General features: G+C 39.2%; 1 protein-coding gene across 2 annotated transcripts in view; it reads right to left on the reverse strand.

Moving 5' to 3' along the window:
* The window catches only part of UNC5C (unc-5 netrin receptor C), a 364,439-nt gene that overhangs the window by 49,363 nt on the left and 294,321 nt on the right, over positions 1-20,755 (reverse strand). For both annotated transcript variants that reach the window (XM_006084638.3, XM_006084637.3), the window contains exons 5-7: positions 17,374-17,554; positions 15,984-16,151; positions 13,516-13,680 (exon numbers count right to left, since the gene is read on the reverse strand). In XM_006084638.3, the coding sequence (XP_006084700.1) occupies positions 13,516-13,680; positions 15,984-16,151; positions 17,374-17,554 (514 nt within the window). The remainder of the gene's footprint in view (positions 1-13,515; positions 13,681-15,983; positions 16,152-17,373; positions 17,555-20,755) is intronic.

The raw sequence follows: 20,755 nt of genomic DNA on the forward strand, positions 1-20,755 counted from the left end.
TTAAAAAAAGTCTTACTAATAGTTATTCCTCATAACCATTTAGGACCAATCTAGACCAACTGTTATTTTCCTACATGGGCACATTTAAAACAGAGCAGTGCTCAGCATACTCACCAGCGGTTCAACACCCCAAAATACTCCGTTATGGGAACACTGATAAAGAGATTTGGAAGGCAGCTCTGTAAAACTTTTTCCATCCTTTTCAAAACACTTCTGCAACTACAGAACTAAAACATCACTTAGGAGGCTGGGAGTCAGGCAAGAAGGGGGTGACTGTTCCAGCCCTTACACAAGGGGAACAGAATCACTTTCTAGAGTTTGTTTTTACACTTCTCCATCTCTCACAGAACAACAGGGGCCATTTTCTTCTGCTAATGAGGTGACCCTGCTGAGAGTAGTCCCAGCAATAATGAAAAATAATATCTCGGGCAGAACACAGTACAAAATAATTGTTTTCCGTGTCACTATCAGTAGCCTGGTTTGTAAGTTAGGGATTTCAGTTACTTTTCCTACTACTTGAAAGTAAGGCCAAATGAGAAAGCACCATGGCTATTGGCCAAGGCAGTGAAACTGAGTTTTTCAAGTGTGTAGACTTTTGTGTGACTCCTAGCTCTGCCCCTTCCTTAACCATGAGGACTTGGTCAAACCACTGCACTTCCCAAAGCATCAGTTTTCTCATCTGTGTAAGGAGATAGGGAGAATCACTTCCATACAGTTGTGAAAAGGAGAAAGGAGATTTGTAAAATGCTGGTACATAGCAAGCAATCAATAAATGGCAACTATATTAATATCATTATCTTGCACATTATAAGTACACTGAGATGCTGGGCTCTTAATGGCTTTTGTTTGTAGAGTCAAGGCAACCTATTATTTAATGAGTGACCTTAGGACATTTGTTTGAATTTCAGATTCCCTAGTAATTATAGAGATAAGAAGCCCAGTTTTTCTGTGAAACCATGAGCAATGCACTCTTCTAAGTACTGTATACTTTCACACCCTCTCCATTTAAAGACGTTTATTTCCTGGCCTTTGTGGATTCTGGCAAAGATATAGTGGCGTGTTTCAGAAGCAAATGTCCAAGACCAGAGTGAAACTTGATGCTAAAAAGGTTTGTCAACCAGAGCCAGTGCCACTTCTAAAAGGGGTATTTGGAAATGGGGCAGGGGATGTGTTCTTCGATTGTCATAAGGATCAGGGGGGTTTTTGTGGCATTTAGTGAGTGAAGGCTAAGGCTACTCACTTACTCAATGAGACTTGCTTGCCCCATTGGTTTCAGTAGCCTTAGCAACTGCAACGAGGCCAAGCTAGTGCTTCTACTATGGGGCATGCTCATGCCCTATGACCTCCTAGTTTTGTTGTTGTTTTTTTGTGTTTGGGTTTTTGGTATTGTTGTCTTCTTTTTTGTAATTTTAAAGAACATATATCTTCCAATGGAGAGATTTCCCTGACCTGAGAGAATAGGGGTTGGGAGAGTTTCACTGTGGGGAAAATTAAGCGAAGACATGAACAGTACAGAGCAAGGGGAGGCTCTCTCGGATACTGAAGTGCTCCTCCCGCCAGGAAGCCATCTCACTGTTGCTCAAGACACCGTTTAAAGAGGGTATTTATTCCAGCGTTTCCCGATGAGGAAACTAAGTCCCAGAGGTGAGGCGTGATATTTTAAAGGTACCAACAATGTTGAAGCTGAAATCTGATTTCACCCGCTTGGCAGTACAGCTCACGATGTGAGAGTTTTGCATTGTTCAGCTCTGGGTGGTGCCATTCACATCTGTGTTGACTGACTGTAGATCTGGATTGTCACTAGAGCAATCTTGTGGCTGATGGTGGCTTGAGGACAGGATGACTTTTTCTAATTTTCACAAGGTCACCCTTTAGACCAGAGGTGGGGTTGCCCATATTTTCCAGCAGTTGTCCAACTTTTATAAAAGATGAGAGTCCATACTCAAGTGTGTTAAAAGGAAAGAGCTTTTCTTGGTTTTCTAGTACATGGCCCAGAAGTACATGGCTCCTAATTGTGTAACGATGTGTCTAAACATAACCTACTTGATGTGTCTATAGTTGGGAAACCTCAGAAACATTGCCAGAAACCATGTGTAAATCTTAATTTCCCCAGTAAACAGCAACTGGGTTGATTTTTCCAGTCTTAAAAATATTATTTTCCTGCTTTACAGATGACAGTGACAGCCAGAAAGGATCATGATTTTGTGATTAATTGAAAAAAAATGATAATGTAAACTGTTTTTATGTTATAGATAATATTTAATAGAAAAAAAACTGCCAAGCAAATATATTGATGTGAGAAGTGTCAGAACTTCTGAGCATCACTAGGCAGGTTTAAAGTCCTCAAAACCATTCTATGCCTCACTACCTCACAAACCCCCAGGATATTGGTGTCAAAATAGATCAGTGGTTAGGATTTCCTCCCATAACCCTTTATCTGCAGCCTAAGGAGCAGGAGCATTGAGTGGTAAAAGGACTTGTCCAACATCACAGAGATGGTGAAACAGCAGACAGGGTGCCCAGTACTTAGGCTAAATAGCTCAACAGCCTTTTAAAGTGTTGTTTGGGCATTAACTGGTAGACTTAAATGAGGAGAGACAAGGAAATAATAGAAAAGGGATTGATATATTCATAGATTACTTTGCATTTCAGTGATTGAATGAGGTAATGCTAAAATAACAGAGATTTTCACCCTTAAATGAAACAACTTCCAAACTGTGGCCTTTGTCTCAAGTGTGGGGCAAGGCAAGAGGTGCACCAAAGTTGGATATTCCTGTTCTAATGTAACTGGAGAGCCAAGCTAGAATGATGCAGTTGTTAATGTAGGATCATCACATTGTATTTGGCATAAAACTCTGCAATAAATAAATATTTAAAAGAGAGACATTGCTTTCCTCAAATGATACCAGCATGAAAAAGGAATAAACACCAATAATTGGAAGGACACTACCCATCAGAAGAAAATCATATTTTAAAGCAATAAAAAGCTGATAGCTAGTTGTTTCCACCATTTAAGAGCGCACACGAAAAAAGGAGTATTTCAAAATGTGACTGATTTGGGTTCCTATGTTGGCTCATGCACTAACTTATAGTGGACATTGAGTGGGCTGTTTCAATTTTACACCTCCGTTTCTTCCTTTACAAGAGAGAGCAATGATTAGAGGCTTACCAAAAGTTCTGTGTGTAAGGTTATTTTTTTTGTACTTTTTGAGTTTTATTAAATTAAACTCAGCTCAAGTTTGTTTCTGCATGGCCATATCTAACGTATAGACTAGAGGCCTGGTGCACAAAATTCGTGCAAGGGGCACGGCCCTTGCACCCTCACAGTCTCGACCAACCCTCTTAGGTCTTCGCAGCCCCTCGCATACCCAGCTGCCTTGGCCAGCTCTTGCAGCCCCAGCTTTGTCCAGAAGGTTGTCTGGATGGTCGTCTGGAAGGATGGTCGTCCAGAAGGATGTCCGGACAGTCGTGCTGATGTTCGGTCTAATTAGCAAATTAGTTCTTTATTATATAGGATGGGAGTCAGAAGCAATATTTGCCAGGGCCTAAAGTCAATGCATTAAGTAGAAAGTGAATAAAATTTAAATTATATTTGTAATTCCTTTAAACTAAAATACATGTGATACTAGCCAAAGGAAGATGGGTGGAGTTTTATAAAGTGTTCCTGCCTGCCTTCCAGATTTACTCATTATATTTCAATAGGGAGCTGCTTTGATGACCTTAATACATGTGAATCGATTTATGATATTGTGAGCATTTAAAAAATAGAGGATACTTCATATAGTATATGGGAGTTTGGATGTAAATTATGAATAAAACTTAATTATAGTTTATAAAAAGCACTGTATTCTATAAAAATACATGTGTTTAAATCATCAAGTTTTGGGTGAGTTTGAGTCATATCATCTATCTGAAGTATACGTGAGCACTTCAAAAGATCTGTCCTCATTTTTATGATCTTAGAGTTGAGAAGACTCTTTAATCTTGATGGATTTTCCCCTCTCCTCAACCTAGCTGCTTGGTCTTTCTTTTTGCCAGTGACTTTACCCTAAGCCAAAATATGTGATTTTTCTCGCCCGGGTTACATTTCTTCTGATGCAAATGTTCTTACTGAAAACCTCCAGGGCCATTCAGAATAAGCATGTCCAGGTTTTGATTTTTCCTTTTAGGTCAGCTCTTATCTAGCCAGCCCATCAGGACTGCACTAATGATGTCAAAGGTCAGGTCTGTCAAAGACACTCAGGTCATTTATTATAATTTACCACTCTTCTGAGAGTTTATCTATTGACAGGGGCTTAAGGATCTCCAAATAAATGAATACATAAATTCGAGGACTTGCCAACAAAAATTGCAAAGACCGTTTGCTTATCACTGCTGTCAGTTGCCTAAATTGCTGTGGTCATTCGAGCTGCAGCTTTCACAGGATAGGAGGCCGTCCTGACTACACTGCTGGCCTTTTTCCTGACGGCAACAGCCACACCCTCTGAAAATGAACAGCTCGGAATTAACCTCTCAGGATGTAAAAGTCTTATCTCGTGACTCACAGTAGGTGAAGAATTAATGGCTGAAATTTAACTCAACAGTTGAATCAAATCCACAGTTCAGCTGCCCAAGTGTTTTTAATGAAGTAGACTCTATCCCCATCAATATTCCTTAAGAAGAATAATGAACTATTAAATCCAAAGGCAATGACATTATAATCTGTGGCAGTAAAGACATCTGGTGGGAAAATAACAGAGTCCTGAAAAGGCTGCTTTCTTCTAGCATATATCACCCTATCCGCGGGGCTTTTAGGCAAAAGAAAATGTGATTGAAAGCCCTGGCCCTGCACCCATGTAATCTGAAGGAGCCCACACTCTACTGTGGTTGTCAGAGGTGGCACCTTTCTTGAATTGCTAGGAGTTTCCTTTCCATCATAGAAGCTGAAGACCCTGTATCCGTCCTCTCACACTAACCCGTGTGGGGGCTCCTTAGGTGTTCAACAGGTTTCTGTGGGTGACAGTTTCTAACCACATCCCTGCTTTCAAAAGCAGGAAAATGTTTTACCAGAAAGGGAAAAAGCAAAAGCAAAAAAAAAAAAAAAAGCAAAAGCAAACCGCGCTTACTATCCCGGAGACAGCAGAGCACTGTGTCGGGCAGCCAGTCCACACGCAGGATATTTATTTGCCAGCTGGGACACAAAACCTGTCAAGGACTGTACAGAAGCAGCTATGACATCAACTTCTTCCAAACTACAGATAAAAGCACGCGCTGTCTGACACTCACAATGTTGCATTCCCTATCAAACTGCTGTGCTGACAAGAATTGCACTGGAAACTGACTAGCACCTCCTCAAATGTCTGCTATAGCAGTCATAAACACATCATTCCGAAGTCAAGAAAAAACTATTTGTAAAGTAAATTATTTTCTCACACTAAATGCACCTGGGATTCTGGGGAACCGGGTATGCAATGTGTCCATACCACAATTTACACATAGACTTCCGCCACTTCCTCTGTATGTCAGAATTAAGGGAAGAGCTGTGTGACATGTAAATTTTTTAATGAGGAGAAAGTGCTAAATTTGCAGACTGCATAACATTTTAATTTCCTGAAGTCAGGAAGTTCACTGATGCAGACATAATTCCAGGCAGTTCTTGTTTGTAAATTGCAGTTTTTAATTTGTCTACTGTGGCATAAACCCTCTTCAGCAAGAAGGAGCATTTCTGAATTCAGATTTGAATTGTTACATATCCGTATATGGGATTCCAATCTCAAATAGGATTAAAAGCTAAAGTCTATAGGAATAGAGTCAGCATGTAATAATCTAATTGAGTGTATTCATAAATACATATAAAGCACCATTTCTGGACTAAGCCATATGTATAGACCTTGGATTGCTATTTTGAAAATAAAAAAGTAGCATGAATTGAACCATTATATGGTAATCATGACAAGGTAGATCTTACTACATATTCATTACAGAGATTATAAAAGTTCAAAGTTGTCAGGTCTTGGTAATACACTTGTATCCTATATAATAAAAGCCTAATATGCTAAGTGTTGGGTTGGCCAGTCAGTCATTCAACCAATCAAAGTATAATATGCTAATGTTATGCTAAGGCTGCTCAACCGCTCTCTATGATGTGCACTGACCACCAGGGGGCAGATGCTCTGACCGGTAGGTTAGCTTGCTGCTGGGGTCCAGCCAATTGGGACTGAGCAAGGCAGGCCAGACACACCCTGGAGTCCTCCTAAGGTCCCTCCCCAGCTGGCCAACCTCCTGGGTCCCTCCCTGGCCTCAATTGTGCACTAGTGGGGTCCCTCAGCTTGGCCTGTGCACTCTCACAATCCAGGAATCCTTGGGGGATGTTGGAGAGTCGGTTTTGGCCCGATGGCAGAATGACTGGTCACTATGATGTGCACTGACCACCAGGGGGCAGATGCTCAATGCAGGAGAGCACTGCTCAGCCAGAAGCCAGACTCACGACTGGCGAGTGCAGTGGCGGTGGCTGGAGCTTCTCTTGCCTCTGCGACAGCACTAAGGATGTCCGACTGCTGATAGTCCAGGGGGCTCCCGGACTGTGAGAGGGTGCAGTCTAGGCTGAGGGCCCCCAACCCCCACCCCCGTCTCAGTGCACAAATTTCATGCACCGGGCCTCTAGTTTCAACATAAAAGGTAAAAAAGGTAAATATGCTTTTTGACTTAGCATTTTTGGAGATCATCCTAAGTGCTTTTTTTCTTCTGTATCTTTTTCAATTTTGTCTAAAGTTCTCTCTCTCTCAGTCTCTCTTGCCAGAACTATTTCAAGTAAATCCTATTTCAAAACTATATGGCAAAACCAGGGATTATTGTAATATAATTTTAGGAATGATATAAAGAAACCTAAATGGGTACACAGCACAATGGATCTCCCATTGAATAAGATACATTATTCTGCAGTATTATTAATTAAGTAAAAACAGTCTCATTTGTTATTAATGCTAAGTTTCTCATATCAGACATGTGTGTTCAGTTATTTTCAATAGTGAAAAATACTCCAAGTTATCTACCCTTTCTTGTTCAATGCAATTCATACCCTTCAGCATACCAAAGGAATCCAGTTTTTAAATGGTTTTTAAAATAACAATGTACTTATAAACCAAAAATGTCCAATTTTTTTCTGGGACATTAAGTGACTTTGATGGTTTTTAAATAACCTTTAAGAATGTGTTAATAACAACAATTTCTAGAAGTTCTTAATTTGAAGGCAGTATCTCCAATATAGGAACTACTTTTTCAGGCCAATAACTATATGTCCAGTGTAACAGATAATGATATATATTATACTTCAATATCAACTAATGTGTACGAATGGCCTAAAAACCTTAGTCGAGCTTCTGAAATTGCTTAAAGACCATGACCTTGTTTCACAAATGAAATTACACAGCATCACATAATGAATCCAATTTATCAAAGAGTTTAAGGATAAGTGTGTTTGCAAGTGTATAAAATAGGCAACTGGGAAATAACGCAAAACTATAATTCAGTTCCAAATCCCCATGTCTTCAAATTCTTTTTATATATGCACTTGATTTACTGGCTATAAGTAACTCTTGTTACCTAGGGTTTTATAAAGCAGAGCTTTATGCAAGTATTTTGTGCAAATACATTTTTGGTAATCTCATTTAAATCTAATCTAATGTGAATCAATGTGACCAAATTCCCAGGACGCATCAGTGATTTTGCTACATTTCAAATCCTGGGACTCTGCTTATAAGATATGCAGCTGTTTCTGGCAATTCTCAACATCTCTTTTTCAAAAAGTCATTTACATTTATAAACATAATGAAATACGAAATATAAAGAATATGGAGAATAAAGTGCATACGGAAAAAGAAAAATAATCAATTATAATCTCACAAGCTTAAATGCCTAAATTTCATTCATCTTTTTCTGACACTTACTTTTAGATACTTATGATGAAATGCATCTACAAATGTATATTATACTTTTCTTGTTCAACCAGCATATACATATTTTAGTGGCTGTATGATATTCCAACTTATGGAAGTAGCTTTTGTTACTCAACCAAGGCTCTAATATTGGACTTTCAGATTTTGCTTTTTTTTTTTTTTTTTACAGTAAAATACAAAGAATATTACATATTTGGCATATATCTTTTTCGGTATTTTTATTACTGAAATTTTATTCATTGAAGTAGAATTACTGGGCCAAAGGCTATGAACACTTTTAAAGCTCTTAATTCATATTGTCAAATCATGTCCCCAAATAATGGTAAAAATTTGTATTCCCATTAGTAAAATACAAGAAATTCTATTTTACTGCACATTTGCTAGCATTTAGCATTATTATATCTTTAACATACTATATAATTTTGTAAGTAAGCCTTTTAAATTTTTAAATTTGTGTTGAGGAAACATCTGATTTCTAAGACTTCTTACACAAACAACTAATAGCCAGGTAAACAATTTAGAAAACTTTTGATTAAATATCCAATGGAAAATTAAACGTTCTAAGAATGATAAAGTCAAGAAAAATCTAAATTAAAACTGCAAGCAAACAAAATCTCCAAGATGTATTACTTAAGCACAATGGGAAATTAAATTAAATTAGGAATAGCCCAATCAGTTAGTCAAAGCCATTAATTGGACTTTATAAATAAAGTTTGAACTCTATTGTAAGTTCCACTTCTTACCTGTCAGTCTTTCTCTATAATTATGATTTCATTATTTCTCTCATAAACAGTATAAAACTGGATTCTTTTCCTACTACAATTTTGAATTTCCTTTAACAGGTGAATTGAATTCATTTACATTGTTATCCCTGATTTATGACGATCTCTGATGCATACATTTCATTTATTGTTTTAACTTACCACATTTTTTGTTCTTTCTTTATTGTTCCTGCTCAGTCCTTAAAAATCTTATTTTGAATTTATGCATTCAATTTTTATGTGTGTAGTCGGTCTTATCTGTAAAGTCTAATGCAGGTAGTATTATTGTTCTTTCCTTGAACAAGATATGGAATTAGAAAATTGTAACTCAGTCACACCTAGTTTGGTAATTTACTAATGAGAGTTTGTGAGTAGTAAGCCCTCTTTTTTTTTTAATTGATTTCAGAGTGGAAGGGAGAGGGAGACAGAGATAGAAACATCAAGGATGAGAGAGAATCATTGATCAGTTGCCCCTACACGCCCCCTACTGTGGACCCAGCCTGCAACCCAGGCATGTGCCCTTGACCAAAATCGAACCTGGGACCTTTTAGTCCGCTGGCTGACACTCTATCCATTGAGCCAAACTGGCTAAGGCAAGCCCTCTTGATTGTTCGAAGATATTTTCAATTTCACTCCCTTGCATAGTAAATTGTGGTTATCCTCACTTTATCCTCCGTGGGTTTTAGCCTCCCTTTCATATAATCACTCACTTTATATTTCCCCCCTGTATTCTGAGAAGTTTCATGAGCTCTACATTTCATTTTACTAATTTTCTCTCTAACTTTTTCTAAAGCTTTCTCTAATTTGATCTGATTTTTAATCTATTGAGTTGTAACTTTTAATCATGTTTATAATTGTAGACTTTCCATTTGATTTCTTTCCTAAATCTGACTGCCCTTTTTACAATATCCTATTCTTCCATTTGTGCTTATATTCCTTTTAAAATACAGTTTTTGTTTTTATTTATTTTATAGTCTCATTCAGATTGCCCTAGGAATCCATGTTACGAGAGTTCTAACTCACCCATACATTATGTTGCTGACTCTCCTTTAAGCAGACTGTTCCCTTGGGTGACATGAAACTTTGTATTATAAGCTCATTTTCCAGATGGAGCTATTTTTATCATAGACCAATGCACTTGGGTTGTGGAAAGAACTCTAAAGAATGGCCTGCTCTGTGCCCAGCCGGTGTGGCTCAGTGGTTGAGTGTGACCAATGAACCAGGAGGTCACAGTTCGATTCCTGGTCAGGTCACATGCCCCGGTTGCAGGTTTGATCCCCAGTGCGGGGCATGCAGGAGGTAGCCGATCAATCAATGATTCTCTCTCATCATTGATGTTTCTATCTCCCTCTCCCTTCCACTACGAAATTATATATATATAATGGCTTGCTGTTTGCTTCTGCTGGTACCCCAGAAGTTTTACCAAATATGTAAATTACACATCTTTTATTTTTGGCCCCCTGTACTTAGACTCCATTCCAAAGCTGGGTGTAGGACTGTGGTTTTACTATAGGTTTTATTTATTTTTCTTTTCGCTGCCATGAATTTTCCTGTGGCTTCCCTAGGTTGGTGGGTAAATATTTTTTAGTTATTTTTCATGGAAGGAGCTGCCATTTATGAAACCCAGCTTTATGCAGGGTTCTTGCTTTCAACTCCTGGCCTCAGGCTCTTGCAAATTCAGGGCTTCTGCCTCTGTGCCAAAACTGAAACCCTCACTCCCAACCCCACATCCATGTCCAATGAGGATATATCTTTCATCCTACAGCCATGGTCAAGGCCCCTCTTGGTTATTCCCGGGTCTACTCAGAACATTACTTCTCTAGCTTTCAGTTCCTGCTTCATTTCTAGCACTTGAGGAATCCCCTGTCTTTCTCTTGAACTTGATTCATTCTCTCTCTCTCTCTCTCTCTCTCTCTCTCTCTCTCTCTCTCTCCCTCTCTCTCTCTCTCCCTCCATTTCTCTTACTCTCCCTTCCCTCCCTCTCTTCCTCCCTCCCTCCCTCCTCCCTCCCTCCCTCCCAACACACACACATATGCACATACACCATATGTATGTAAGTCTTTTAGGTTTTAATATGTTATCCAAGATTTCTACATATCTGAGTAAAAGGTGTTTGTAAGTTTATAATATGGGAGATAAATAAGAAAGCAATGTGTCTGAATACAACTGTTTTGAACAAATTAGTGAATAAGCATTGACAGTGATATTTTCCATATATTCTACATTGTATTGCTTTTGACTACCACTTTGGCTTTTAAAATATACTACACTATGTTACCTAGGTAACTCTGAACTCTACTGACATCCATGATGAATTCTGAATTTGCCCTACCCAGCAGCTTATCTATATTTGACAATTTCAAGTGAATTCAAAGGTTGTATTGCATACTTGGCTCCATGGTAAATAGGCTAGCTTTATTTTGAGATAATATTGCAATTCTGATGAAGAACTCTTTATTCATGCACTGAAGACACTAATTCTCCTAAAGTAAATAAACATTAAATGATAATTCCTAACCGGCAATTGCAACTTTCTGTCTGTCTTTTCTACTCCCATACTTTTTCTTAATACAGGCCTGTCCTTCTTAGAAGCTTAGTACTTTCACTATGAGAAAGCCTTTTGTTTTCCAAATGAAAGGCGAAGAGCAATAATAATTCTTTGCAAGAATTTGGCAACAATGTTATGTCAGAAACACCCAGTTTACTGGTAAACAGAAACTATTGCTTTCACTGTAAAATATTATAATTACACAGTGCAGCAATATCTCTGTGCTTTTTATCAGGGAGGAAATCAATAATATAGACTACAATTCTCTGTTGCACTAGAATAGACATAGAAGGCAGATGAAAAAGAGTTTATTGACTTAATGGAGGCTGTTACTATAGCAAAGCAAAACTGTAAAAGAAAATAGATTTTTAACTGATTTTAATCCAAACACCCAAATGTTTCAGTCTAATAAGAGATCTGATAAAAAAAATAAACAGAAACAAACAACAACCAAAAAACTCTCTTGTAGCTTCATTCCCTTTCCTTATTTACATACACACTTCATGCCATCATTATTGGCAAGTATCCAATCATAAGAAAAAATCCCATTAATGCTGGAAGAAATAAGCTAGGCGTTAAGGGAATGCTATGTCCTGAAAGTATTAATTAGAATATCTCATGTTTGTATCTGAAAAATGTCATAATTTAGAATGTGCCATTTTGTATAACTAATAAAAGGCCCAGTGTTCTGTCTTGCGGCTTTGTATTCCTTGTTAAATAGGTTGCTTTGGGAAATTTTAAATATGCACAGTGGAAGCAGCAGGCAATTAAATCACCCAGAGTTGAAATATAATATTGAGACAGGGAGAGAGGGAAGAAAGAAGAAGTGAGGGAGAGGGAGAGGGAGAGGGAGAGGGAGAGAGAGAGAGAGAGAGAGAGAGAGAGAGAGAGAGAGAACAACCTCAAATTTTGCTGTGTTTGATCACATGAATCAGTTTGTCAAATACTAAAGGAAGAATAATATATCATTAAAATGCTAAAAGAAGAACTCGTGTGACATATGTTTTTACTTTAATCCTCACTCAAACCATGCCTAGAGGAACAAACCCTGCATGTCTGGATAAATGGTTAGTAAAACAGCTGTGTTACTTTCATGCTGCATTTCGGGTACAAACTTAGTGAGATGCAGTCCCCAAATCATAACCAGAAGCTGTGCTTTTTACACTCAGCAGCAGCCCATTTTCAAAGAATGTAACCTACCGTGGACAGAGAAATAAAAGGCCTATTGGATTTTTATTCTGTGTCAGCAACATAATTACATATTTACTAGTATTTTAAGTAAGGTTTCTTTTTAAAAGGTCCCTGTGTGTATCGATTCTGGAAGGTAAACAGAATATCATAAAAATGGTAAGAATAAATTATTTTATTCGTAAAAACTTCTATACAGATATATTTGGTTGTTTTGATTCTGTAAGCCATTTGTAATGTATTCTAAGAAATGTCAACATTTGCCTTCCATTAGTTTAAGATATAAAGATATCACATTGTTTGATCTATTCCTCTGTATAGGTGTACATGCAGAACAAATCTTAGTATCTTAATTCATGGTCATGAAAGAGGTGGTAAATTTTGTATATCTAAAGGCTCCTTAATAAAGAGGTAAGACTTTGTAGGTATGGAAATCAAACAACCATCTCATTAAGAAAACCTAAGGAATGAAGCCATGAGAAATGGTGACAATTTAGCTTGAAGCACCCATTGTATTCGTACGCCAACCTTCTATGCCTATTTTAAAATTCATGTTTTATTAACATTGTTTCCTTTCAAAAAACATAATTTCTAACAAAACCCAGCATTTTCAAGGAGCTGTGAAGATGTTCCCATTAATTATGTGTAAATTGGTAAATCTACCTGCAGAAATGTTTCCTGTCATATATATATATGACATATCCAAGGGACCTTAGTTCAGGCACAGCCTTGGATTAGGAATAAATAGCTTGTGTGTTGGACGCCATGTGACGCTGTGAGGAGGTTAGGGTGCCCTTGGTGCACTCTCACAAACCTGAGTAGTGGTCCTGGGTCTGGAAAGAATGGCAGTCCCTGCATGGAAATGTGAGCAAGTCACACTCTGTCACTTGTCAACTGGGCACAGTTATTCCCTTTGGTTCCTGGGAGTCTACCTTTTTCAATTTGGGGAGATAACTAGTATATTGGTATATTATTGAAGTTTTTGATGTTGAAATAATTTTTCATTTCTAATATTTCCTGCCAATAATTCCAAGTGGTTAAATCTCACATCTCCCCGGTGTGTCCTTGGCTGACACAGACTTACTCTGCATGCAGAGCCCATCAGTGCAGTTCTTGGATTGCAAGACCAGACCATCGCAGTCCTTGCCTCCGTTCTTGGGGGCCGGCGCCGTGCACTCCCTCCTGCGCCAGTGCGTGCACTCTGTCCCACAAGTAGACCACTTGCTCCAGGAGGTCCACCTGCCATCCACTGCCACAGAGAAAACCCAGCGTCAGGTCAAAGGGACAGGAGCTTTGAGGGCAGAGGGGAGCTGAGCCCAAGAGTACAGCAAACAAACAAGCTGAAGAAAATGCCCCCGTGGAGTACTGGATCTCTCTCAGCTGCGGAAGTGGACCATGCTCTGCGCACACCTGCTGGGCTCTGTGAGCTCTCCTGTGAGCTGTGTGATTGCTTCCTCAGGGACACGCAAGGGAGGCTTAAAGGGACACACAGGACCAGAATTGTCACCAAAACTGTATAAAAGTAAGTCATGGTGGTGCCCCTTTCTCTATCAAATGGTAAACTTCTGGATTTTGTGTTGAAAATTAGGGGGCTTCTTTTTGGACCCCAAATTCCTTTATGCATAGTGTTATATGAGGAGTGCAGTTAACTTATGTGGGAGAAATGGTTGGTTGAGTGGGGAAGAAATCTATCTATGTACCCACTCTTCCATCCATTCATCTATCCATCCATTTATCATGCATCAATATCTATCTATCATCTATCTATCTATCTATCTATCTATCTATCTATCATCTATCTATCTATCTATCTATCTATCTATCATCTATCGATGTCCTTTATGCCTTTTTATTTTTTCATCTGGGCTAATTGATTCTCTTTAGATCTTCAATGCTTTCTTAAAAAGACAATTTTCCATTTATTATTTGATGATTCCAGTCCATTATTTTATGATATATACATTTCTATTTTTATTAAAAATATATGTAGTCATTTTTAATTTTCTGCCGCGATTCGGTAATTTAGAATTGACTCACTTTCTTCCTATTTTTGGTGGCTGCCTTGGCAGTAATTTCAATGATAATGATCTGAGATATCTCTATTTTTAAAAATAATTTCCATTCCTAAGTTTAAAAGTATGTAGTAAATTTATTGAACATCTAATATACATAGCATCTTATACCTGCATATTGATAGAAATTATATCAATTTTAATAGTTTATGATATGATTTTACATTCAAATTGTGTAAATATATTATGCATATGTATAGAAATATAAACATGCCCACATGAAAAAATGATGAAAGCATTAATACTTTAATGGTACAGAGCTGCCTATATAAACAGCTCCCAGCTATCTGAAGAAAAGGCATTTGCTTTGACCTAGAGCCTTAGATCCTAGACCATTCCAAATTACACACTCACACATTTCTATTTCACTCAAAAAGCTCAGTGCATTTTTAACTGTGGGAGTCAACATGTAGGTAAAATATTTAAGAGTACAAGATAGAATCCTGAAATTGTAAACCTAGCTGGGTGTCAAAATTTGTTCCATAAATAAAAGCTCTCAAAGGGTAGGTTACTATTTTGATATTTGGAAATCAACACAGGAATATAAAATATAGATTATGTTTTTATTTCAGTTCACTTCTTCAGCCCATCTCTCAGAAAGTTTGTACTAAAGGATAAACCAAACAAAAACCAGGCAAAATAAAGGGGAGTAAAAAAGACTGTGTATCGAAACAATGAAATTGACAATATAATAGCTACCTCGATGGAGTGCACTAAATTTATGGATTATTTCAAAATAACTCTAGCTAAACTTTTCAACTTATTGATTAGAGCTTAGGGAGTTTTGGTTGTAGTGGGTGTTAGCTTCAGTTACCTGGGGATAAGAGCAGGTGACAATATAAAATAGCACAGAGAGATGCTCAGAGGCACCGGATGCAATCTGGGCATAGGTACTACTGCACGTAACTCACAAAACAGGTGGCCAACCTGTACAGATAATAAAGTGCTGACTGTGTTGTATTTTCAAAATCCATTAGCTCATGTGTCACAACGCTTAGACTTCCTTTTCATTCAGTCCAAATGTTTTATTTGCTCTTGCCCAGAAACTGACACCAAATATCAAATATTTCCATCTAAACATTATCTGGGTTTTAGTTCCAATTAGTTCCCATGGCTTTCTGGAGATCAAGGGTTTTTTTTTTTTCTTTCTAAAATGTGTGGCTTTCAGTGGTGCTCAAATCTCTTGAATTACAGAACCTGCAATCTTGGCTCCAGCAGTTTTGTTTAGTAATAGAGAGGGATTCTGTTGACTCGTGCTCAATCTCCTGTTTTATATGATTTTTCATGGCTCGGTAATAAAGTTAAGTACTCTTTTGGGGGAAAATATTTGATTTCCCAGCAATGTAAGCATCGAATGGGATGATGCATTTAAATAATGTTTATCGCACATGCAGGTCAAGGAGAAGGCTTTGTGTAGACGCCTTAAATGCATCTTTGGAATGGGAGGAGACCGTTGAAACGAGAGCGCTAGTTTATTTACCTGGGCACAACGTGGTACAGGCTATTTTCTGCACGCTCTGCCCTTCGCAGAAGGCACCACCGTTGAGGGGTGCTGGGTTGGTGCAGGTCCTCGTGCGCTTCTGAAACCCCCGTCCACAGCGGCTATTACACACAGACCACTCTGTCCAGGTGGACCAGCCACCGTTTACTGGGAGGAGGTAAATAATAACATGTGGATTACATGTTTGTGCACGCACACCCAGACGCACAAACCACACACAACACATCAACACAAAGTTATTCCCCAAGGGATTATAAAAAAATCTAAAATTCAAAGCTAGAAGAGACCATGGACTTCATATCATTCAAAGTTTTATCACAGAGCTGAAGAATCTAAGCACGGAGATTAAAAAACAAAAACAAAAATGAATTACCAATGTTTACTCACCTACCCAGAAAAGCATATAGGATTGTGTTCTCTTTTCCTTGGCCATTGTTCTTTTTAAAACAAAATACATCCCCTTACCTAGTCAAGCTCCAAAAATTACTTTTGACAGCTTATCTCAAATAATAAATGTTCACACCCTTATGCCAAGGCTGTAAGTGGATCTAAAACATGGGAGCTGAATAAGATCATTCCGTCTTGTCTTAATACCAGATGATTGATTGCTTTTCTTTAGCATATATAAACTGTGCAACCTTTTAAGGATTTTTCGTCAGTTTTATTAAGTAACCACTGAACCTGGTCAAAAAAAATAAAATCTTATATTGCTGGGTTTTTCACTAATGAGTAGCCATTTGACTGAATTGGCAATTAGTTGATGTAATTGAAATGAACACCTATTTTGTATATGAGAGCTAATTATGGTGTTTGATGGCGATGTCACCATAGATGAGATTGTGAAGCCTACGCTCTTACACTCTGCTCATTATTTACCTCGAAGATCTTATTCTGGAAAACACTCCTCACTATGAATGCCTTGATGGAGCATGTAAAGCAAGTTCCAGGAAGTTCAAGTTGCTCTGATGTGTAGGGGGACATGTCAGTGCCAGTTTACCTGGGGTTTTGCAATCACTGGACTGAGCCAAGGTTCACAGAAGAGGCAACAGACTGCTTTAAGCATCTTCTCTCCAAATTTGCTCTGTATCCCGGTGGCCCAGGGCAGGGAGATAGGAGGGCTCAGGAAAGCAGCTGGCACGTAGGCAGATTTCCTTCATTTTCTTATTAACTGACTGACAAAGGACTAGGAATTTCCAAGGCCAGTCTTCCCATGGGCATCAGGGAAGCAGTGAAACCTCACTGTCCACGTGAGCAGCAGGAAGAGACCAGCCATGAGGATTGCCAAGGGGCCGCTCATCTGATGTTTTAAAATCAAAATGACACCTGCACTTCGACATGAACTAGATTGAGACCCCAAAAGCTCACTCACCATAGACGATGACAGTCGCCGTTGTGCTTTTCCTCTTGGCAACAATGTTTTTGGCGACACATGTATAGTTTGCGGTATCTGAGAGGCGGGCCTGCTTGATGATGAGGTTGTGATCAATAGTAATATAAAAATTCCGGTCTTCAACTGGGTCAATGATGTCTTCATTTTTCAACCATTCCACCTAAAGAGGCACAAGAGAAATAGATAATGTCCCCGTATGTATCCCTGGACGGCTGCCTGTCCTAACTTGGGTTTTGCAACATGTATAATATTGCTCCGAGCTCTGAACTTCTGCAAACGGGGAGGAAGTAACTTTGGGAGGTCATGTGAAGTACCGCTCACCTGCCAGGCATGCTGATTCTGTCTGTGCTGCGGTATTCTCAAATGTCAATGAACCCACGGGGAAATGCAGTGTTCAAATTGTTTTCACTTTGCCCTGCAGGCAGGAACAGGGAAGGTGCCTCTGCCAAGTTCCGAACCCAATCAAAGGTAATAGGCTACGCGTTTCCAACTGAACTCACACCTTTTGCTATTTGATTTGTTTACTTGCGGCCACCAACCTGCAGCTTTTCGGGGGGAGAGTGTAAGAACGACGTGGAAAGCTCGAGAGCAGCTTCCACTAATAAAAGAACATTTGGATGATTTCCGCGTAGCCCTTGCTGAAACATATGGACTAGATTTCCCTGAAAATGCATTCACTGTAAACACATATTTGGAGATGCATCTGAGCCAAAATAGTTGGGGGGGGGGGTAGATTTTCTACCAACTCTCAATATAATTCAAATAGCAGGGAAGTCATACCCAAATCTCTCCCTTTGTGTATCACTAGCAGCAAATCTTTGGCTTAAGGTTTGCTTCTGGGGAAACCTGATGGCAGACACGACTGTCCAAAACTAGTAAACTGATCATTTTCTATGCAATTAATACCAACTGAGCAACAGGGATGTTATCCCTGCAGAATGAAAAGAGGGAGATGCATGTGTATAAGCGGTCCTATGAGGGAGAAACCATTTCTTGTCCTGTAAATTGCTTCTTTTTCCCACCCCCCTCCCTCATGCACAGGTTTTTCCATAAAGGAAAACAACATTGATATTTACCACATTTCAACTTTCCTTTAGCATTAGTGGGCACGTGAATGCAGGTAACCTTCAGGGGTAGGGAGTCAACAGTGTTGCCATTTTCAAAATCTTAAGCAGCTTCTCTAGCACCACAGGCGGTCTGGAAATTAATCTCTCAGTCTGTCAGTGGGCTTGACAATGCAAAGCTCTAAATTAAATCTAACCCCAGGACTCTAAAATAATGCTCCTCTAATCCATAGAAGAGAGGCCACAATTTAAAGAGAAAAACAAAAACCAACAACAATCCTGAAAAAAAAGTGAGAAAGTAGATAAGAGCAACTATTTGTAATAATGTACATTTTGAAATAGGTAACTGTTCTTGGTATTGACAGTAATGGATGTGAGAATGAGAACAGAACCCATTAAAACAGTGGAGTTTTAAAACATGCCTTTTGTCCTCACATACAGACTGCACGTTCAGTCAGGGCCATCCTTGGAGATGCGTATTTGATCAGATGCTCATACTCACTTGACCTGGATTTCCTCACCTTTGGCCTGTGTGTGTGGTAATGTGATCCTGCTAGAAGTGCAAGGGGAAGGTAGCAAAAGTCACAGTGTCAGAAATCGACTTGACAGTCATTGAAAGCTGACATGGACATCTTAATCTAATTACCTAGCTTATCTATGCATTTTAAAGAAAGCTTTCCACTTAGAGAAGCCACGGTGGGGTTCCCGGAGCTGGTCTTGGATCCGGGTCTTGGGACCCTTCTACTTATGTGTGTGTCTGTGTCTGTCTGTACTCTGTGTGCTTTTCTTTCAAGGACCTATACCTGCGACTGTGTTCTAAAGAGCAGCCATCAGGCTCCTGGGCTCTTTGCCTGGAAGTGCCTAGGGGTTTCCCGCTCCCCCACTCCACCCTCCCCAATTTCCCCCTCCACAATGTCTTACAGAGTGTGGAAAAAGCCTTAGGAAATTGGCTAATCCCGGTTGGAATCTGAGCTGTTACTCTCCAGAGTTCTCCTTGCAGGGTTACGCTGAAACTATCTCCTTGAGCCTTCACCTGAATGCATTTTTTTCTGGTATTCTCCTTTTCTCTCCTGCTTACTCCACCTCTGTGTCTCTCCTGGAAGTGCACCCATAAAAACCACTTGCATTCAGCCCTAGCTGGCTTGGCTCAGTGGATAGAGTGACAGCCTGTGGACTGAAGGGTCCCAGGTTCGATTCCAGCCAAGGGCACATGCTGAGTTATGGCTCGATTCCCATTGGGGGGTGTGCAGGAGGCAGCCAATCAATGATAATCTCTCATCATTGATGTTTCTATCTCTCCTCCTTCTCTCTTCCTCTCTGAAGTCAATAAAGAAATATTTTTTAAAAACTTAAAAATTAAAAAAACAAACAAACAAAACCACTTTCATTCAAACCTTTGCCTCATGATTTGCTTCTGGAGAACCTGCCCTAAGTCTCGACTATTCAAAACCATGGTTTCTTCTATGCGCATAATATCCGTTAACAACAGTATCATTATCCTGGTCAGAAACGACATCAAGAATCCCAAGGGATATTGCGAACCACTTTGTATTTGAAGAGTTTATTACATGGAGGAAAGAGCGCAATTGGAATAGTTGACAAGAGATTTAAAAAGACGTACATGATTATTGGGTATATGGCCTTTACTTTCTTATACAGTATATGGCTGCCTTTTCCTTTCTTACCAACCTTGGAGAGGGGATTATGGCCTGAGCCCTGAGGACCCCTGAGGAGCCCCAGTATTGCTGGGGGGCACTGCCCTCCTCCCTGAACTCTGACTTTGACCAGAGAAGCTCCTCTTTGATCTGTTTTCCACACTGGCTGATTTGTATGCCTTTGTCTGAAGAAACATAGGGTTGTACTGCTAGAAAATGCCTGTAGAAATGAAGAGGGAGCCCAGGACTTCTCCAGCTCTAATAAGACCCTCCCTCTCTGTTCTGCACATCGCAATACTCAAAATGCAAATCATAATATCACCAGGGGATTTATATGCACATTAAAGTGTGAGCAGAAGTGGCCTAGCTCTTGTCTTTACCACTAATTGCAAACCTTCCTAAACTCAGTTCCAATGGAACTCTCATCACCATTTTCTGTCTTTCCTGCTTCTTCTCTCTAGGACTCCTATTTTAACAAACATGCACCAGGACCCACAAGCTATTGAACTTACCAACTTTATCTCTCACCCTCTCATGGTCCCTATTCCTTTTTGTCAGGTGTAAATTTCTGACTTTTCCTACAATCCCTTGAATTATACCCTTAAGTCTCTCATTCCTTTTTCACTTGCTCACTCTTCCCTA

The sequence above is a fragment of the Myotis lucifugus genome, unplaced genomic scaffold (genome assembly GCF_000147115.1).
Source record: "Myotis lucifugus unplaced genomic scaffold, Myoluc2.0 scaffold_12, whole genome shotgun sequence".
Lineage (NCBI taxonomy): Eukaryota > Metazoa > Chordata > Mammalia > Chiroptera > Vespertilionidae > Myotis > Myotis lucifugus.